An 18,187-nucleotide genomic window follows, 5' to 3' on the forward strand; every position below is an offset into this window, starting at 1 on the left:
TGATGTGCTGGGACCTCGATCCCAATGGAAGCGCCTCTGCAGTTGCCAGGGGCAAGGGGAGGGGACGGGAGACTGACAGCGAAGGGACACGAGGGGACTTCTCGGGGCGATGGAAGTGCCCCCGGCAGCGGGGCTCCCACGGCCCCTCCCTTGGCTCCCATGCACTCCTCCCGGAGCTGCAGACCTGCCCAGGGCCCGGCTGGGGGGCAGATTGTGTGTGTGTGGGGAAACCTTCTGGAAGTGTTGGTCTCACGTTAGAAGCAGGCAAAGTCAAGTTCTGGTTTGCGGCATCGCGGAGGTTAGGCTTGGACGCACGGAGGCTGATCCACGGCAGCAGTGGTTTCCCCGGCCGGGAGCCTGCTGCCCCCTCGGGGGGGAGGTCATGGGCAGCACATCGGCTGCTCCCCTGTGCTTGGCTTTCTCTTCGTGGTCCAGGTTGGGGCTCTAGCTCCCTCCGTCACGCTTGCATTCCAGCATCAGGAATGAGAGGACACAAGACACGAGGGAGAAGAGCAGCCCCTCCCATAACATAGGTGTCTGAGAGAAGCTGCTGTAGTGCTGTGGCTTGTATCCTACGTGCTTGTCCTTGGCTGTACAGAACCAGGAAACGTGACTCTGATTTCCGCTGGTCTTGTGCCCCTGTAAAGTCTGGGCTTCTCATGACTCGGGAAGAAGGGTTTCTGCTGTAAGCGTTTCCCCCAGTCTGTCCGTGCTTCGGTTTATTCGTTCAACAGGTGATGCCCACTTCTGCTCTGGATGTCTTTTCCTCCCCCCCCCTTCCCCTTCCCCTCCTTCTGCCCCCCGTCCTCCTTTTCTCCTGTCAGCATTATTGACGGCTAATTGACACGCAGGAGAATTCACCTGTGTTAAGCATACAGTTAGATTAGTTTTGACACCTGTTTGTAGGAATGTAGCAGCCACTGGAATCATGGTGTGGATACTTCTGTCGCCCTGAAAAGTCCCCTCATGTCCCTTTGTAGTCAGTCTCCCATCCCCTCCCCCTGCCCCTGGCAATTGCTGATCTGCTTTCTATCCCTAGAGTTCTGCTTTTAAAGCATTTCACAGAAAGGGAATCATACAGCTTACAGACTTAGTGAGTGGCTCCCCTGACCTGGACAGGGCGTGGACGTTCACCCCTGCTGTCCACGGCACCGCCGAGCAGGGCCGTCTTCCGGGGATGTGTGTGCCCAGTCACCAGTTGATGGGTACTGGGGTCCTTTCCAACTCTGGGCCATTAAAAAGTACATTTGCTCTAAACCTTCATGTATAGATCTAGGGAAGGCATCTGTGTTTTCCCCTCTCTGGTAAGTGCCTAGGCGTGGAGTTGCTGGGCCGAATGGTATGTTTATACACTTTATAAGAAACTGCCAAACCCTTTTCCAGGGTGGCCATGCCAGTTCGCCATGCTTGAGACGCCTAGTTGCTCCACATTCTTGTCAGTTCTTGGGATTTGCCAGTCTTTTTAATTTTAGCTATTTTAAAAAACAGGTGTGTCGTGGGATATTACGGGGTTACAATTTGCATTTGTCTGTTGACTGTGGATGTTGAACATCCTTTCATATGATGATTTGTCACGCTCAGATCTTCTTTGGTGAAGTGTCTGTTCCATTTTTCACTCATTTAATTGCTTGAAAAACCTTTAGCCTGCCTGTTCCCTGGCCTCCCGTGGACCTTCTGAGTCAGACTCCTGGGGTGGAGCCTGGAAATCCCCATCTGAAGGAAGCCCAGCCGGACGTAGAGGCCACCGATGGCGGGAGGGTCTTTGCGGAGGTAGGACCTCCTGGGGTAGCCACTGGAGGCTGCTCCGCCTGACCTCCCCAGGGACCTGGGACATGGGGCCCAGCTGCTCCTGGGTTGGGGTTGCCCCCCCGCCTGTGCTCTGCTCTTCTGTCTCCGCTGCATCTGAGCAGACCTTCTGTCTGTCTCGTTTTCAGTCCTAACGCATGTGCCTCAAGCGGCGCACGTCACAGAGCAGCTGTGCGCTAGTACTTGTTTCATGAACAGCTGTCTGGATTCCTCCTTCTCTCACCTGTGACCTCAGGTGTCTGGTTCGGAGACGCTGTTCCCAGCGACCCTGGCTGGTGTCCCAGCCCCTCTCCCCCACTTTCACTCCCACTTTGTATGTCTCAAGGCGCTTGTTATCCGATTGGATTTGTCTTCTTGTTGATGAGGTCTCACTCCACCTACATGTCAGCTCCCTGGGAGCAGGGCCATGGCTTGGGTGCCTGGAGCATTGCCTGGAGCCTCATGGGACTTAGGAGATTTTGTTGAAACCAGTAATTAATCTTTTTATCCAACGATGTAATTTGAAAGTAAAATTCGTAAATTTTTTGCCACTTGCTCTTTTTATCCTCTGTCCGACGTTGAATAAACTCAACCTATTACTTGGGAGAATACGGATTGTGACCCGAGGCCCTCTGGCCCCTGCGATTGGTGCAGGGAGCTCATGGGAAGAAGCTCTTTCAGATTTCGAAGCTGGGTCTTTTCACTTGATAAGTTCATCATCTACCGGGTCACTTCTCCTCCGTAATTGTTATATTATCTGCCCTCTGGTTATCTGCTTCTTAGAGCAGTTTCACAAATTAGGGAAAGTAGATGCTTTTTCCAATTAGCCGTGGAGAAGTGATGTCTCATTACGTTTAAACAGACACAGAGGATAATGAAACACGCAGGCCTTTCAAACACGTTATCTATGTACCCTTCTTCCAGTTGGTGTGATGAGTTTTCCGTGGCCCTGAAGGATGGTCATTTTCCAGGAGGCAGGTGCCAGTGGAGCACAGATGTGTTCATGCTGGACTCCTTCCCCGACTGTGAACTTTCTGTAGACAGACTTCCCGACCAGAGCCTTTGCGTGGAGAAGTGTGGGCCCCGCGGTGGACGGGAGGAAGCCCGCTTCCGAGGAGCAGGCGTTGCCTCTGTCCACGAGGATCCGGGCCAACCTGAAGAGGGTTTTGGCATTTGCATGTGCCGTTCCTCTGCCTGGGGGCCCCTCCCCAGCCTACTCTGCTCGGCAGCCCCCCGAGCTTGCCAGCACCCCCTTTCCTGCCCTGGCCGCCACTGCGCCCACGTGCTTCCCGCGTGTTGTCACGTGTCTCTGTCCCCTTAGACTCGACCAGCCTCCACGCTGGTGATGGCCCCCTCTGGTGCCTAACGGACATTGGTGGGCTTGGGTGGGTGAGTCAGCTGTCTTGCTGGGATTCCGGCCGTGGCTCTCCTCACACTGCAAGCTCCCCGGGCACGGCCTGAGTCTTTCTTCTCCTGGGGCCTGGCATGTAGCATGGTGAGCGCTTGGCAGATGTTGGCGGGACGCATGCGTTAAACGTGCCCTCCTCCCGGTGTGAGCGTTCTGCACCGGACTCAGTGCTCCACGAGTCCGTGTCTTCTTTCTCCTCCTCTCTTCGTTTGGTCTCATAATTCATCTTTTTTTTTTTTTTTTTTCTTCAGAGGTGAGGATGCATTTGTGAGAGCCTGAGAGATACATATTTGTTATAGAATCAGTTCATTAAACTCTTCTGGTATATATTTTGGGGATCTAATCCATAGATCTTTCCTTTTTTTCTCCTTTTGGTTTTATGGTAAAATATGTCAGAGCAGAAAGATTTCTTTAATATATATGTCCAATTTAAAGAAAAAATTAAAAATTAGCTTCCACATACCCACTGTCAGGCTGGAGAAATAGAGCCAGACTAGCGTCATTGAGGTCCCTTCTCTGTCCCTCTGCAGATGTGTCCCTGTCCCCCAACAAGTAACTGTTCCCTTGAATTTTGGTTAATTATTCTCTTGCGTTTCTGTATAGTTTTATGACATGAGTTTATATGTGTGTGTGTGTGTGTTTCGCCTGTTTTTAATCTTTTTTTTTAGTGGAACTGTGCTGTCTGTACTCATTTGCCATCACTCTTTATGTTACAGGGTTAAGGTTCTAAGCTCCATCCACCGATGCTTGTCGTGTAGTTCATTTTCACTGCTGTGTAGTATTCCCTCCTGTGTTCTGTGGTTTATTGATCCGGTCCAGTGTTGATAAGCGTCTGGGTTATGTTCGTTCTTGTGCTTTTTCTCAGAATGTTGCCGTGAGCATTCTGAGTCCCTGTGCACAGGTCTGAGGGTTTCTCTGGGGGGTGTACCAGGGAGTGGCCCCAGGGGCCGGTGGTGAGTGCCCAGTGCCGCCTCCTCCCCTGCCCTGGGAGCTGTGAAACCGAAAGGCTCCCTGACTGCCTGGGTCTCAGGGCGCTGTTCACTTCCGATCTCTTCACTGCTGATCATGTTAAGTATTTTTTCTTAGGTTTCTTAGGCCATTTGATTTCCTCTCTTGTGAAATGCTTCTGCCCCTATTTCTATTGCATCTTTCTGTTTGTTAGTTTATCCTCCTGATTTGTAGGAGTTCCTAATATAATCTGGAGACTAATTCTTTTTTGGAAACATATGGATACATATATCTTCTTTTAATTAGTAGGTTGTTTTTTCACTCTAGTTGGTGTGAACAGCAATTCCTAATTTAACAAAGGCAGTTCAGCAGTCTTTTCCTTTATGATTAGGCCTTTTTGTGTACTGAGACATCCTTTCCAACCTCACGATTTCAAAGAAATCTTATATTCTAAGAATTTTAGAGTTTTGCCTTTTACCTTTAGGACCATAATCCATTTGGGATTGACTTTGCACGGAGTTTGACACAGCAGCCCCATTTCTTTTAAAATCCCCCACGTGGGGGCTTCCCTGGTGGCGCAGTGGTTGAGAATCTGCCTGCCAGTGCAGGGGTAAACGGGTTCGAGCCCTGGTCTGGGAAGATCCCACATGCCGCGGAGCAGCTGGGCCCGTGAGCCACGATTGCTGAGCCTGCGCGTCTGGAGCCTGTGCTCCGCAACAAGAGAGGCCGCGATAATGAATGGCCCGCGCACCGCGATGAAGAGTGGCCCCCGCTTGCCACAACTAGAGAAAGCCCTCGTACAGAAACGAAGACCCAACACAGCCAAAAATAAATTAAAAAAAAAAAAAATTTAAAATCCCCCACGTGGATGAGTGGTTGTGCCCCTTGCCCTCATGAGCTATCATACAGCAGCTGTGTGTGGGCTCCTTCTGGGCTGTCATCTCTTCCCCTGGTCTGTCCACCCACCCCTGTGCCCCCTTCATCCTGTCTTGGTTACATGGTCTTGATGTCTGGTAGGACAGGCCACCCAGGCCTGGTTCTTGTTTCTGGGCTACTCATGACCTTTTGCTTTTGGAGGTAAATTTAAAATCGTTGTATTTCATAGAAATCTCAGAAATTACATAGAATCTGTTGAACAGTTGGAGAAAATTAACACTTTGTTTTTGCATTTAGTTCTTCTGATCTAAACAACCGTACCTCCTTAAATATATTACACAACTTACTAAATTTATTCATAGATACATTTTGAGCAAATAGCGTTTTTAAAATTTTTAGTGGTGTTGTCTAATTTTTTATTGACAGTATATGGAAATGCAGTTGACCTTTGTAAGTTAATTTTGTATCTGGCAAACTTACTAATCTCTTTCATCAATTCTGGTATTTTGTGTGTAGATGTATTTGAGTTTTGAAAGAAGTTAATCATATTACTTATGAATAATGATAGTTTCGTTTTTTTCTTTCTGTTCTGTATATACATGCTTGGCTTTTTTTTTTTCCCTGCTGGCCAAGACTTCCACTACAGTATTGAATATTAGTAGTGAAAGCAGGAATCCTGGTGTCATTCCGATTCTAAAGAAGTCTTTTAACATTTCTTCTTTTTTTTTTTATGGTTCTTTTTAACATCTTTATTGGAGTATAATTGCTTTACAATGGTGTGTTAGTTTCTGCTTTATAACAAAGTGAATCAGTTATACATATACATATGTTCCCATATCTCTTCCCTCTTGCATCTCCCTCCCTCCCACCCTCCCTATCCCACCCCTCTAGGTGGTCACAAAGCACCGAGCTGATCTCCCTGTGCTATGTGGTTGCTTCCCACTAGGTATCTGTTTTACGTTTGGTAGTGTATATATGTCCATGCCACTCTCTCACTTTGTCCCAGCTTACCCTTCCCCCTCCCCATATCCTCAAGTCCATTCTCTTGTAGGTCTGTGTCTTTATTCTCGTCTTGCCACTAACATTTCTTCTTTGACTTAGGATATTTACTGTAGATTTTATAGATACCTTATGTTAAGGATGGTGCCTTGCTTTTCTCATAGTTTTAAAATCATAAATTACTGTTGAGATTCATCATGTCCTTTCCCACGTGTCATCTGAGAGGAGACTAGGTCTTTGCTCCTTTATTCTGTTGATATGGTAGATTTTATCAGTGGGCTTCCTAGTATCGAGGTGACTGTACATTCCCGAAATAAATCCAAATTGGTCAGGATGGATTTTTTTTACTGCCTCGTGGGATTAAGTGTGTTAACATCTCATGTGCCGAACCGCCAGGAGGGGAGGCCTGGCCTCTCTTTAAATGGAAAAGTGCCCTCTGACCAGTGTCTGATTCCTCAGTTGTGCTTTGATATGTTGTCCCATCAGCTGTGCCGAATATTTGGTCTGGTGACGTGTGTGACACTGTGATGTTTTGTTTGAAGGTGTTGTTTCTTTTCTGTACTTCAGTTTTGAGTGTGATGAAACGTCTGTGCTTTGCTAACCTATCAAGACAACTGGCTTGAGCACAAAATGTGGGATGTAAATCCCCACATTTGAAGGAGGTGAAGGTGGAGTAATTCACACACCAAACGTGGCGTTGTTGCTTGCTTCAGAGCGTGCTGCATTATTAATTGTGTTGTAAACCTATATTCAGTGTATACTTTATGTGATATCTGGGTGCCTATTAATCTCTATTTTAGATTTGTTGTAGACTGTTATTCTTGTTTCATTCATCAGATGTTATAATTCGTACGGGGGAAGGTTCCCTCAATCCTGTTGCAAGCACTTGTGTTGTAAATATCTCTTTCTTTCTGAGCCCACACGGCTCCTGGATTTCGGGAGATATAAATCCCACAGATCTTCTCAACAGAGCTGTATATCTTGCAGCTCCTCTCGTAGAAAGTAACTCCACAGTGCTCTGTACGCTGTGAAGTCGCGTTGCCGATGCGTATGGTAGAATTATGATGTTTTCACATTTCTGAAATCAGATTTTTTTCCTAAGTAATCATGAGCACAGCGACATTTTCAATTTCAATGTATTTCACTTCTTAGAATGCAAAACATCTCAGCTCCCCGAGTGCCCTGAGTTGCCGGCATCCTGGTCCTGCCTTGGAGGCACGTGGAGGGCCTGTGATAAGGTTTACACAGTGAGGACAGAAAGAGCTGCCAGGAGGGGGCCTCCTGAGCCCCTCCCCAGAGCCCTCTGTGGGAGAACGCTGGAGTTTTTTAGGAGAAACCTGGCATGGTGCTCAGGTTTCTGAAGTTGGGCAAGCAAACTGGGGATGCCTGTCGCATTTTCATTTTTTTTTTTAGCCCTGATGGTAATAGTAGCAAGTATTTTTATTATTGTCGTTGAGTATAAATTGCTCTGTAGAAAAGATACTTCAGGAAGAGTTTAAAGTTTGAACGACTTTTAATGAATTCCTTCTCTCTAATAAAGATAAGAGTGTCAGGAATGTCAACAGAACTTTAAGAGCGAATAATAACCAGTGAGTATTCATTGCTAGAGCTGTCTTGGATCGTTCTGTGTTTTCATTAAACACATCCACACACGGAGGGCATCCTTTCTTTATTGGCAGATAATACCGCTACTTAAACCCACAGCACATTCATTTAAATGTGAGTTAATGTGCTGTGACAGATCTGACCCCCTCTCCGTGTCTGTTATTTCTTGAACTCCCCTGCTTCTGCTAATAGTCTTGTGCAAGTGAATGCATTGTTTTCACCTTTCCTGTGACGGCTGTTAATAAAATACCTGGATTTTGGACATACGGAGTCGTGGGGACCGTGGCCCCTGAAGAAGCGCCAGTGGCCGACTGCTGGGCCCGTGGTGGCCGCGGTGGGCTCCGTCCTCGGCAGCGTGTGGTGGAGGCCCTGGGGCACAGAATCCGTTTGTGTGGTGCCGACCCTGCTCCCGCTGCGCGTGGCCTTGGGGAGGATGACCCGGAGGCAGGGCCGTCTGTGGGGACACGAGTTTGGAGGGGACACCGAGCTGCTGAGGCCAGCCGGCTCACGGTCTGGGAAGCCTCTCCTTCCTGACCTGGGCCTTCGGGCGCCTTGCGGGCAGGGGGCCCGCACCCCCGGCTGGCCGGCAGCCCTCCCTGGTGCACCTGTGGCCCGGTTGCCTCTGCCGCCACCTTTCCCCTGGGCCCGGGGTGCTGGGCTGACTGCGAGGTGAAGCCCCGCGGCCCCGGCTAGAGGGGGTGCGTCCTTGCAGGGGGGCTGCAGGGAGGGTGCAGGCTGGGCTCCTGCCACGTGGCCCGCCCAGCCTGTGCCATCCCAGGGTCCCGCCGCGCTCCGGCTGCCGGCTCCTATGCCCCTCCGTCTGGAGTCCTGGCCCGGGGCTGCTGGCTTTTGACCCCTGATGTCAGTGACCCACCACCTCTTCCCACTTTGTCTTGGGGGACTCAGAGCAGCTCTGGCCTCTGGTCTGTCCTCTGAGCCGGGCCTGAAGTTGCTCTGAGGATCCGGGCATGTCAGGGCCCTTGGAGACAGGCGTCCCGGCAGTGGGCTGGAGCCGGCTGTCCCCACGCCGACCCTCCTGGGGCTGTGCCCGCTTGGTGAGGTGGCCTGGGTGGCGAAGGAGGAGTGGGTGTCCTTTGTGAGGTTCCTCTCTGTCGTTGTAGCTGAGACTCGGTATCAGAGGCCCTGGAGAATCGGATGGGACCCGGGGAAGGGGGCGGGGCAGGAGGAGCGAGTGTGCTTCCCGCTGGCCTCTGGCGCTTCCGAGGGCAGACACCCCAGGGGACCCTGTGTGTGACTCGTACCCCTTAAAGCATGTTACAGTTTGAAGACACCTGCTTGGGGAAAGCGATGCACAATCAGTGGCTTATGTTTTGTTTTGTTTTGTTTTTAACCAGTCTGAGAGCAAAAGCTTAGAAATGGCTCAATGCCTTCATTCTTTGCAAAATAACCGTGCCGTTGTTTGATGCAGGTGTAGAAGTCCCTCAGTACAGGCCCCTCTGCGCTGGGGCCGGGGTTGCTGTTCCTCCGTCAGGGTCTCCGTGTCTGATCTGGGGAGAGCTCGTTATGACGGCGGCGAGGACAGGGCACGGTGACCTCAGGGAAGCCCTCCCTTCACGCTGCTGCCCGAGTGCTCGCATGGTCGGAGCGCCTTCCCGGGCTGAGTGGCGGCCTTGCTGGGAAACGAGCCGAGGGGCTTCCAGAGGGAAGCAATGGGGACCCCGGGGCCCACGGGCCTGTGGCGGAGTAATGGGTGGGGGAGTTTTTCAGTGACGCTAAGTGACTTTGGCTGGAATCAGTGTTACTTTCTGTGATTTCAAAGCAAAAGCAAAGCACGCTTCTATGAAGTGATTTAAGACAAAAGGTGCAGAATAAATCAGTCAGTGAAAAGAAAACAACAAAGAAGAAGAAATGCTGCACCCTTGCAGCTCGGCTGTGGTTTCCGATGGCAGGTGGCATCCTCCTAATTGGCGTCACAGCCTGGTCTGTCGTGACTGCCTCTCTGCCCACAGCCTTTAATGAGTAAGTTAACTGTGCCGCTGATGGGTTTAGGTCTGTGCCGGGCGTCCTGCAGCAGCCCTGTCTCCCGGGGCCACCGAGTCCAGTGTCCCGCTCCCGTCCCACCGGCACCCGGGAAGAGGGTCTGAGCAGGGATGGGAGCGGATGGAGCCTGGAGGCTGAGCCAGCCGGACAGCTCAGGGTGGGCATGCAAGGGGCAGATGTCGGAACATGTGGTCTTGGCACGTGGGTCCCCGAGGCTGGAGCTGAGGGGGCCCGGGGTGCAGCCAGGGGCACGAGGGCACCTCGCTGCCTTGCGGATCCTGCAGCCCCTGCCCCCAGCCAGCGCCCTCCCTTCAGTCCCCCTAAGCTATGGGCAGGTCAGGACTCGGGGTTCCCCCCGTCCTTTTGGGTTCATGTTTTCCCAGTGTCACCAGGCATCCTCTCTGTATGGAGATCTCTTCTACATTATTACAGTCAGTGGAGTTTTTTCCTTGGGAGTCTAGATGGGGCTCATCTGTCTGTCAGCTTCTGCCTGCCCCTCAGCCGGATGCTGCTTCCTGTTCGGGGCTGGGGTGGCTGGTCCCAGAGCAGGGCTGGAGGGGACGCCTGGGCCAGGGGACTCGCCCGTGAGGGCAGGTGCGGGGGCCTGGGGCAGGTGGTTGGCTTGGCTGGGGTGGAGCCTGCCACAGCCTCCTGGTGTCCTCAGCATGGCAGGACCGTTACTGTTGGAAGAGAGGCTGAAGGAGATTTAAGCAAGTGGTGTACCTTTTCTTCTCCCTCTCCTGCCCAGAGACGCATAAAGCACGGGAGTTTGTCTTACTTTCTAAATTAATAGCCACTGTTATAGGGGAATAATATGCAAGGAGGCGAGAGGCTGTGGGTGCAGCCTCCTGGCTCTGATTACGTGAGGAAGTAGGAGTGCTTGCCCAGAGCAGATGGCAGGTGAAGGGCACGCAAGCGTCAGAGCCGCTGGGGGTGTTATTTATTGGCATCGAAGCTGTGAGGGCTCCAGGTCTCGGTGGCGGCCGGGCGTCTGTGTGGCGTTGGGGCAGGAGGGCATGGAGACGGCTCGCAGGTGGCATGGTCCCCGGGGAGGGCGCACACACCCACCTCCTCCGTGGGATGGACCCGGCGCTGGCGGACAGTCGCGAGTGCTTTGCCCAGCCTCCTGCGGTAGGTTCTGCCCACTCCCGGTCCTTGACCTGTGGCCTGGAAGCAGGGGATCTGTGCACAGAGAGTTCTCGGTACGTGGAGCCAGGCCATCCTGCGGAGGCCGCCGGCCCCGAGCCTCAGCCACGCGTGGCGCCTGAGCCCCGCGCCGTCCCGCTGCCTCTTGCCGTGGCTGTCTGTCTGTCTGTCTGCTCTCTAGAAGGCTCCTCTTGCCTCCTTCCCTCTGAACTCCTCCTCAGCCTCACACCCTGTGTGCCGTCGCCTCCTCTCCGAAGCCTCCCTGCACCAAATGCCCCCGCCTCCTTCCCCTCCGTGGAGCTGAGTCTCCCCTCCCAGGCCACTTCCCGTCTTAGACAAGTGGGGGACCTTGAGGTCCTGACTGGTTGGCATCTGAGGAGCCAGGTCTGGAGCACTGCTTGATGGAGAAACAGAATGGGAAAAGCCAGTCCCAAATCCAGGAGACACCCCGGGTGTCGTCTGTCCAGAGAGACCCCAGGCGGGAAGGTCCAGGCGCCCTCCGATGGCAGAGAGCTTACAGAACAGAGGGGAGCGAGGGCTGAAAATGGAGGGTGGGGGACCTTACTCATATACACCTCCATTCAGCCAATGGTACTCCATTCAGCTACACGCCAGGACCAGGGGCACAGAAGTGAGCGAGATGGAGGAAGACCCTTCCTCGGGGGGGGGCCTCTGTGGAAATGGGCGGGGAAGAGGATCTGCCGCCTCGATAGGGCGTAAAGGATGTTGTCTTCCATGAGAAGGGGTTGAACTAAGATCTTATGCTGAAAATCATGGTGGCCATGAGAAGTTTGGGAGAAGGGCATTCCAGGCGGAAGGAACAAGTAAGTGCAAAGGCCCCGAGGTAGGGACAGAAGTGGGCGCAGTGTGAGGGGACCCGGTGGAGGCCACGAGGGGCGAGGACAGGGCAGCACGTCCGGCTCCTTGGAGTCATGGCTAGGAGTCTGCTTTTTCCCTCAGAGTCAGGGAAGCCCCGGCCAGCCCAGCCCCGCTGCAGCTGTCTCAGGCCTTTCCCGGCACCAGGAACAGTCCATTCCAGTCGCCTGCACAGGTGCTGAATTGTTTGCACTGGACAGGACTTCAGCACCCCAGCCATTCTTCCCAGGGTAAAGCTGGCCACGTCATCTGTGCCAAGTGGCTTCTCTTGGTGCCAGGGCTGCCGAGGGCAAAATGGCATTCATGCTTGTGAGCAGGTTTAGGAGTGTGTGTGTGTGTGTGTGTGTGTGTCACAAGCCCTCTGAAAGTGTGGGGCTTAGTTAGCGGTGGGAGTGCTCCACGGCTTAAATTACCACTTGCCAGGAGGATGAGATTGCAAAGGAGGAGGGGAGGTCTCTGTGCTCCGAGCTCTGGCATGTCCTTCAGTCCACATGCGCACGCGCTCGCTCTCTCTCTCTCTACACACGCACGCGCGCACGCACACACACACACACACACACACACACACACACACACACCCCTGCTGCATGGATGGCTCCCTGCTGGACCTCGGGCAGGTCCAGATAGATCCGATGCAGACTTTCCTCACCAGGAGGAGCTCATAGTCTTTTCTGTTTCTTTCTTGCTATAAAATTATAATTTCTTGGTCTTCTCTTCTTTTTGGATTCATGTATGAAAACAACTCTTCTATCCTAAAGCACAGCAGTGGTGGCCCTTTCTAGGCTGTACAGGCCCCCGTTTAGTCAGACCAGTGGGGCGGAATCCCGGCTCTGCTGCTCACAGGCTGTGTGACTTTGGGGAAGTTGCTTAACTCCTCTGTGCCTCAGTTGTCTCCTCTGTATTAGTTATGTCTTGCCGCATAACAGCATTACCACAAACCTAGCGCCTTAAAACAACACACATTTATTCACATTTGTTGTCTCAGAGTTTCTGCGGCTCAGGAGTCTGGGCAGGTCTTAGCTCAGGGTCTCCGCAAGCTGCAGGCAAGGTGCTGTCTGGGCCACAGCCTCATCTGAGGCTCCCCTGGGGAAGGATCTGCTTCCAAACGCCCCTGGCTGCTGGCAGAATCTGGGGGCTCGTAGGCTGCGGAGCTGGGGGTCTCGGGTTCTTGCTTGCTCTCGGCCCCCCTCAGTTCCTCGGCACGTGGCCCTTTGCACGTGCAGCCCACAGCTCAGAGGCCGGCTTCCCAGAAGCCAACAGGGGAGAGCGTCTCCTGGCAGGCTGGGTTATGATCTTCTGTGACGTAATCCTATCCCCTTGGCTGTATTTTGGTTAGAAGCAGGTCACAGGGCCCGCTCACACTCCAGGGGAGGGGCCACACAGGGGCGGGCGTCCCGGGAGGTGTGCAGGTGGACCCCCTGCCTGCCGGTCACCTTTGGCGGACTGTGCAGCGTTGGATGGAGGTCTGCCGGGGCCCAGTGAGCGAGGAGATGCTCAGCCGACCTTCGCCGCCCCTCCTGCCCTCGCGTGGCCAGCCGTCCGGGTCTCTCCTGCCTGTCGCTGCTGCCGCCTGTCGCGTGTAGCCCCGTCCACCCTCCCCTGCTCCTGGCCCGCAGGGCTCCAGGCCTCTACGGAGCTTCCTGATGAGCGGTCCTGGGGTCCTCCTGCCGGCGGGCCTGGGCTGAGCGCGCCGTACCCTCCCAGCCTGTCCGCACCCAGGCCGCCCCCTGCACGTGCAGCCCTGCCGCCCGTCCCTGGGCTTTCCTCGGGTACACGTGGCCGGGCGGGGCCGTGGCTGCTGCATGTCTGACGTGTGACTGAGAGGTGCTGGGGCCCGGAGGGGTCCCCCCTGCAAGGGCCCCGCCTGCCCGCCACGCTGGCTGGCGGGGTGCTGCTCCCCGCGTCACCGAGGGTGCTGAGCCCAATGCTGGAGCGCGAGGGCTCACCGCTTAGCGCTGTCTGTGAGCGACAGCACACAGTGAGCCTCGGTGAATGATTCTGGTCTTTTGACCTTACTTAAATATTCAGTCTGGCTGGAAAGCTGTTGACTTAAAGTGACAGATGTGTGTGGATAGAGAGCATGAATGTGTTGCGAACTCAGCAGACGTTTACCAGGTGCCCCTGTTACAGGTGCTGGGCCGCGCTGCCGCCTGATGAACGGGTGGGTCCGTTGTGGCTCATTTGGAAGGACCCCAGTGGATGAGTGCTAGGGTGGGGTTTGGGCTGGGGCCTGGGATCTGGGGCTGCTTGTGCCCTGGTTGACCTCCCCCGTCTGGGCGCCAGGCCCCTCGCTGTAAATGCCCTAGCTGGTGGTGACTTGGGGGTGTCTAGACCACAGGCCCGGTGATGTGCAGGAATGTAGGCAGTATTGGGAGGGGTTGACCTCCTTGGGTACAAACATGCTTGGCTTTGCAAGGTCGGCCCGTTTGGAAATGATGTGAGTCATCCTCTGTTGGCACGCTCGCTGGTCCAGCCTGCGCTGGTGGGAGGCCCGGGAGGGCGGCGAGGCCTGGCCCAGTGGCAGGAGCCCGGGGTCGGGGGAGCTGGCGGTGGGTGTGTCACTGAAGGGAGGCGGTTCAGCTCAGCAGGGACGCTCTGCTGGGTGGGGGACCGGGGGAGGCTCACAGCAGGCAGTGCTTGGCTCTCCCAGGAGGCTGGGGGGCACAGGTGGCAGCACAGTCTCCACCGAGGGGCTGGGGCTTAGCTGGAAGCCAGGTAAGCAGGGGAGGGACAGGCTTTCTAGGCAGCGAGCATGGCAGGAGGTGACAGCCTGGCGGGCTCTGCGCAGCTGGAATTTGGGAGCCGGGCGGAGAGGAGGAGAGGACCATGAGGCAGGGGCCGGACGCGGGGGCGCCGTGTGTAGGGGTGTGGAGCCAGCGACGCTCCTTAAGCCGTGTGTGCGTACACGTGTGTGCGTACACGTGTGTGCGTGCGCGTGGCTGAGGGCGCTGTGTTGCGCCTGGTGAGATCCCTCTCCTGAAGGAAGGTGGAGGAGAGGGTGGCGTGAGTGACATAGTGGCAGGGAGAGAGGAGGCCCCCGGGGCGTCGGATGGCTGGCGGGGGTAGGGGTGACGGAAGACGCTGGCCTCCGGATGCCGATCGCTCTCCAGGGGTTTAGGAAGACGTCTGTTATGTCACTTGCGTGTGGAGTCCAAGAAGTAATACACGTGAATCCATAAACAAAACAGACTCACAGACAGAAAACAAACCTACGGTTACCAAAGGGGAAGGGAGGGGGAGGGATAAATCAGAAGTGTGGGATTAAGAGGTACAGACTACTGTACGTAAAACAGACAGGCAGCAAGGATTTGCTGTATAGCACAGGCAGCTGTATTCAGTATCTTATAAGAAACTATTCAATATCGTGGGAAATAATCTGAAAGAAAATCCATTAAAAAAAACAACCAAGCTCAGAGATGCAGAGAACAGATTGGTGGTTGCCAGAGGTGAGGGTTGGGGGTTGTGTGTGTGACATGGGTGAAGGGGGTCAGAATGAAATAAAAAGTCGTAGGGCTGTAATGTACAGCTCGGAGAGTACAGTTAATGATATCGTATCCCATCTTCGAAAGTTGCTAAGAAACTAAATCTTAAAAGTCCTCATCACAAGAAAAAAAATGTATACCGTGTGTACGGAGATGGATGTTAAGTAGACTTATTATGGTGATCATTTCACAGTATAGTATTTACAAATATTGAATCGTTATGTTGTACACCTGACACTAATACACTGTTATATGTCAATTATACCTCAATAAAAAAAAACATATGCGGGAAACTTAGAGCATCCATCCATCCATTCCCTCCCTCCCTCCCTCCCTCCCATGCACCCTTCCATCCCCCCACCCTTCCATCCATCCATCCATGTACCCATTCATGCATGCGTCCACCCACCTGCCCATCCACCCCTCTGTTCCTCCATCCCTCTCTCCTTCACTGATAGGCCGGCTGCTGCTGTGCTGGCTGACCAAGTCCAGGGCAGCCACACGCAGTGGTTACCCAAGGGGCTTGGAGGAGCAGAGAGCATCTTTTGTGGGAGCCAGCTCGTGGGGTGGGACTGAGCCCAGGGGTTGGTGACATACTCCGTATTGCTTGTGAGTCTATACAAAATTAAGATAACTGGAGTTTTACAAAAAAATTAAACCTATTGGTATTTTAGTATTAGAGATTGAAAAGTATTGATAGTGTATATTTTAAGAATGTGTACATTTAAAAGTTTCTGCTGTGTTTACTTTTTGCTTCACCAGCTGTTCAATTTTCTTTCAGATTTTTGAAAGGATATTGTTTATATGGGCCATACGTCACCCTGCCAGTGGATATGTTCAGGGGATAAATGACCTTGTCACTCCTTTCTTTGTAGTCTTCATTTGCGAATACATAGGTAAGATCATATCATGATGTTTTCTTCTCACAAACATTAAACATGAACTTTAGTGGCCTTACGATGTTGCTATGCATAATTATACCGATACTGAAAATTGCTATTAATTTTACTGTTATTAATGACAACTAATATTAGAGAATAATAGTTTTCTCATTGATGCCAGCTTTAAAAAAGTCTTTAAATCCACATGCCCAACTACTGAAGACATTAAGATGCAGTTATTATTATTATTATTATTATTAATATCTTCTTTTTACTAATGTAAGAGGAGAAATGCAGTATATATGGGGAGTGTAGTTTTGTGTTAATGGCCATCAGAGCACCGGCTTTAATGGTTTGGATTTAAATGGGTAAGGTTAAGATGACAGAATATCAGTTGAATGTTTTGCTTACAAGCTAAAAACCGAATCTTCTTTAATTGCATTTCTGCAGCAGTTCATCACCTTTCTGCTTTTGATATACTAGTAGCATTTAATTTTATGGGAATATTAATTACATGCAAAATAATTGGTTTAATGGGCATTTAGGTTGGGTTGTGATGTTTCTGTCTGAGTACTGCATATTTTTTCTTCCATTTATGTTGCAGCAGCCAACTGTAATATACCTCCACCTGGTTTATATTTCAAGTTTAAAAACAATTCTGATAACACATGTGCAGGATCTACTTTTTAATTCATCTATGGATAAAATCTAAATGCCACAGGAGGGGTTTACTCTTCAGTTGTAGCATTTTTACTTAAAACTGATAATACTTTGTCTTCACGTGAACCTTCCTGCCTTGGTGTTTGTTGGTTTTTTAGGTTGTGTTTTAGCCATTTCAGTTTCTGGTCAGCTTCGATTCCATCGTTGCTGTAATCTGGAGAGTGAGGTCGACTCCAGGGCATCTGGTCCCCTGAGGATGAGAATGTACCCACTTGGTCCATTTTGTGGCCACCGCTCTCCCAGCGCTGACGATTTCATGGGAGTCTCTCCATTGCTCAGCAACCCGCGAGCACGGGCTGCTACCCCATCATCTCTTCAGCAGGGAGAGGTCGCTCCTGAGAGCGCGCCTGCCTCTCTGCTTCTCCCTCTCTTGTTTGACAGATAATGAAAATGTTCTTAACGATCCTAGAACAGTAGGACCTCTGTCAGTAGACTTCAGAGCTGTTAATTGAAAGAAGAGGTTCAACTGAGATGTGATTAGAGAACTGATATTCCATGTTAAATAGACCATTTAATTAATGTGGTAAATAAGTTCGCCTTAATGAGTCTAGCAGCAGCTTACGTTGTAAGACCCGAGCGATCCGTCGTGCGTTTGTCTGAATGATCAGCAAGCTAGGACGAAGGGACGTGACCGTGATGTTAATTGTCCAGAAGAGAGAGAAGCTGGAGGAAGGAGAATCTGTGTTCAATTGGTGCCTTCAGTTAGAGACTCAAAGAGACTCCCCTTGCCTTCCGTAACCCTCACCACACACACTCACACACATGTGAACGTGCACACACACACACACACACAAAGAAGACACACACGTGCACGCACACACACACACACACAAGAACACACATGTGCAGCGGCCCTACTGGCCTCCTGGGGCTGCCAGCAGCCCAGGTCTCCTCTGGGGCACCTTGCCCCGCTGTCCAGGGACACAGTGTCTTCAGAATGCAAGTTTGGTGCACGCACACGTGCACGCACGCTCGGGCACACACAGACACACGCACGTGCACCACCGCCAGCCACAGCCTCTCCAAGTAAGTGTGGAACAAATCTCCAACTAACCTCGGGATGGAGCCCATGGTCTTGGGTGGGCCCTGGAGGTGCCTGTCCCACCACAAGGGACGGCTGGGGACGGAGGTCAGGGGAGCTCTTGGGACCCCGGAGGTGGGGTCACGGTGTGCGGGCTGTCCAGAGGCGGAGGCGGGAGAAGATGGCCACGCAAGCGGTGCTGAGGCCAGCGGGGGGAGCCCAGGAGCTGAGTGCCACTCCGGGAGGGTGTCGCGTGCTCGGAGGAGACTGTCGCGGAGGAGGGCTCCGCGTGGCGAGGTGCGGCTCCCGGCTGGGAAGCGCAGGGTTGGGTCCAGTTTCTTTCTCTCCAGGCTCCGCTGAGCCCGGGGATCCTGATGTCTTGGTTTGGGCTGGAAGGAAGGACGGCCCCTCTAGCCTTGAGCCGGCCGCGTTTCCCACT

At 52.7% G+C, this 18,187-nt stretch overlaps 1 protein-coding gene across 5 annotated transcripts in view; it reads left to right on the forward strand.

Moving 5' to 3' along the window:
* TBC1D22A (TBC1 domain family member 22A) overlaps positions 1–18,187 on the forward strand; it is a 323,227-nt gene that overhangs the window by 119,428 nt on the left and 185,612 nt on the right. For all 5 annotated transcript variants that reach the window (XM_036865801.1, XM_036865804.1, XM_036865803.1 and 2 more), the window contains exon 8: positions 15,908–16,022. In XM_036865801.1, the coding sequence (XP_036721696.1) occupies positions 15,908–16,022 (115 nt within the window). The remainder of the gene's footprint in view (positions 1–15,907; positions 16,023–18,187) is intronic.

This window comes from Balaenoptera musculus, chromosome 10, assembly GCF_009873245.2.
Source record: "Balaenoptera musculus isolate JJ_BM4_2016_0621 chromosome 10, mBalMus1.pri.v3, whole genome shotgun sequence".
NCBI lineage: Eukaryota > Metazoa > Chordata > Mammalia > Artiodactyla > Balaenopteridae > Balaenoptera > Balaenoptera musculus.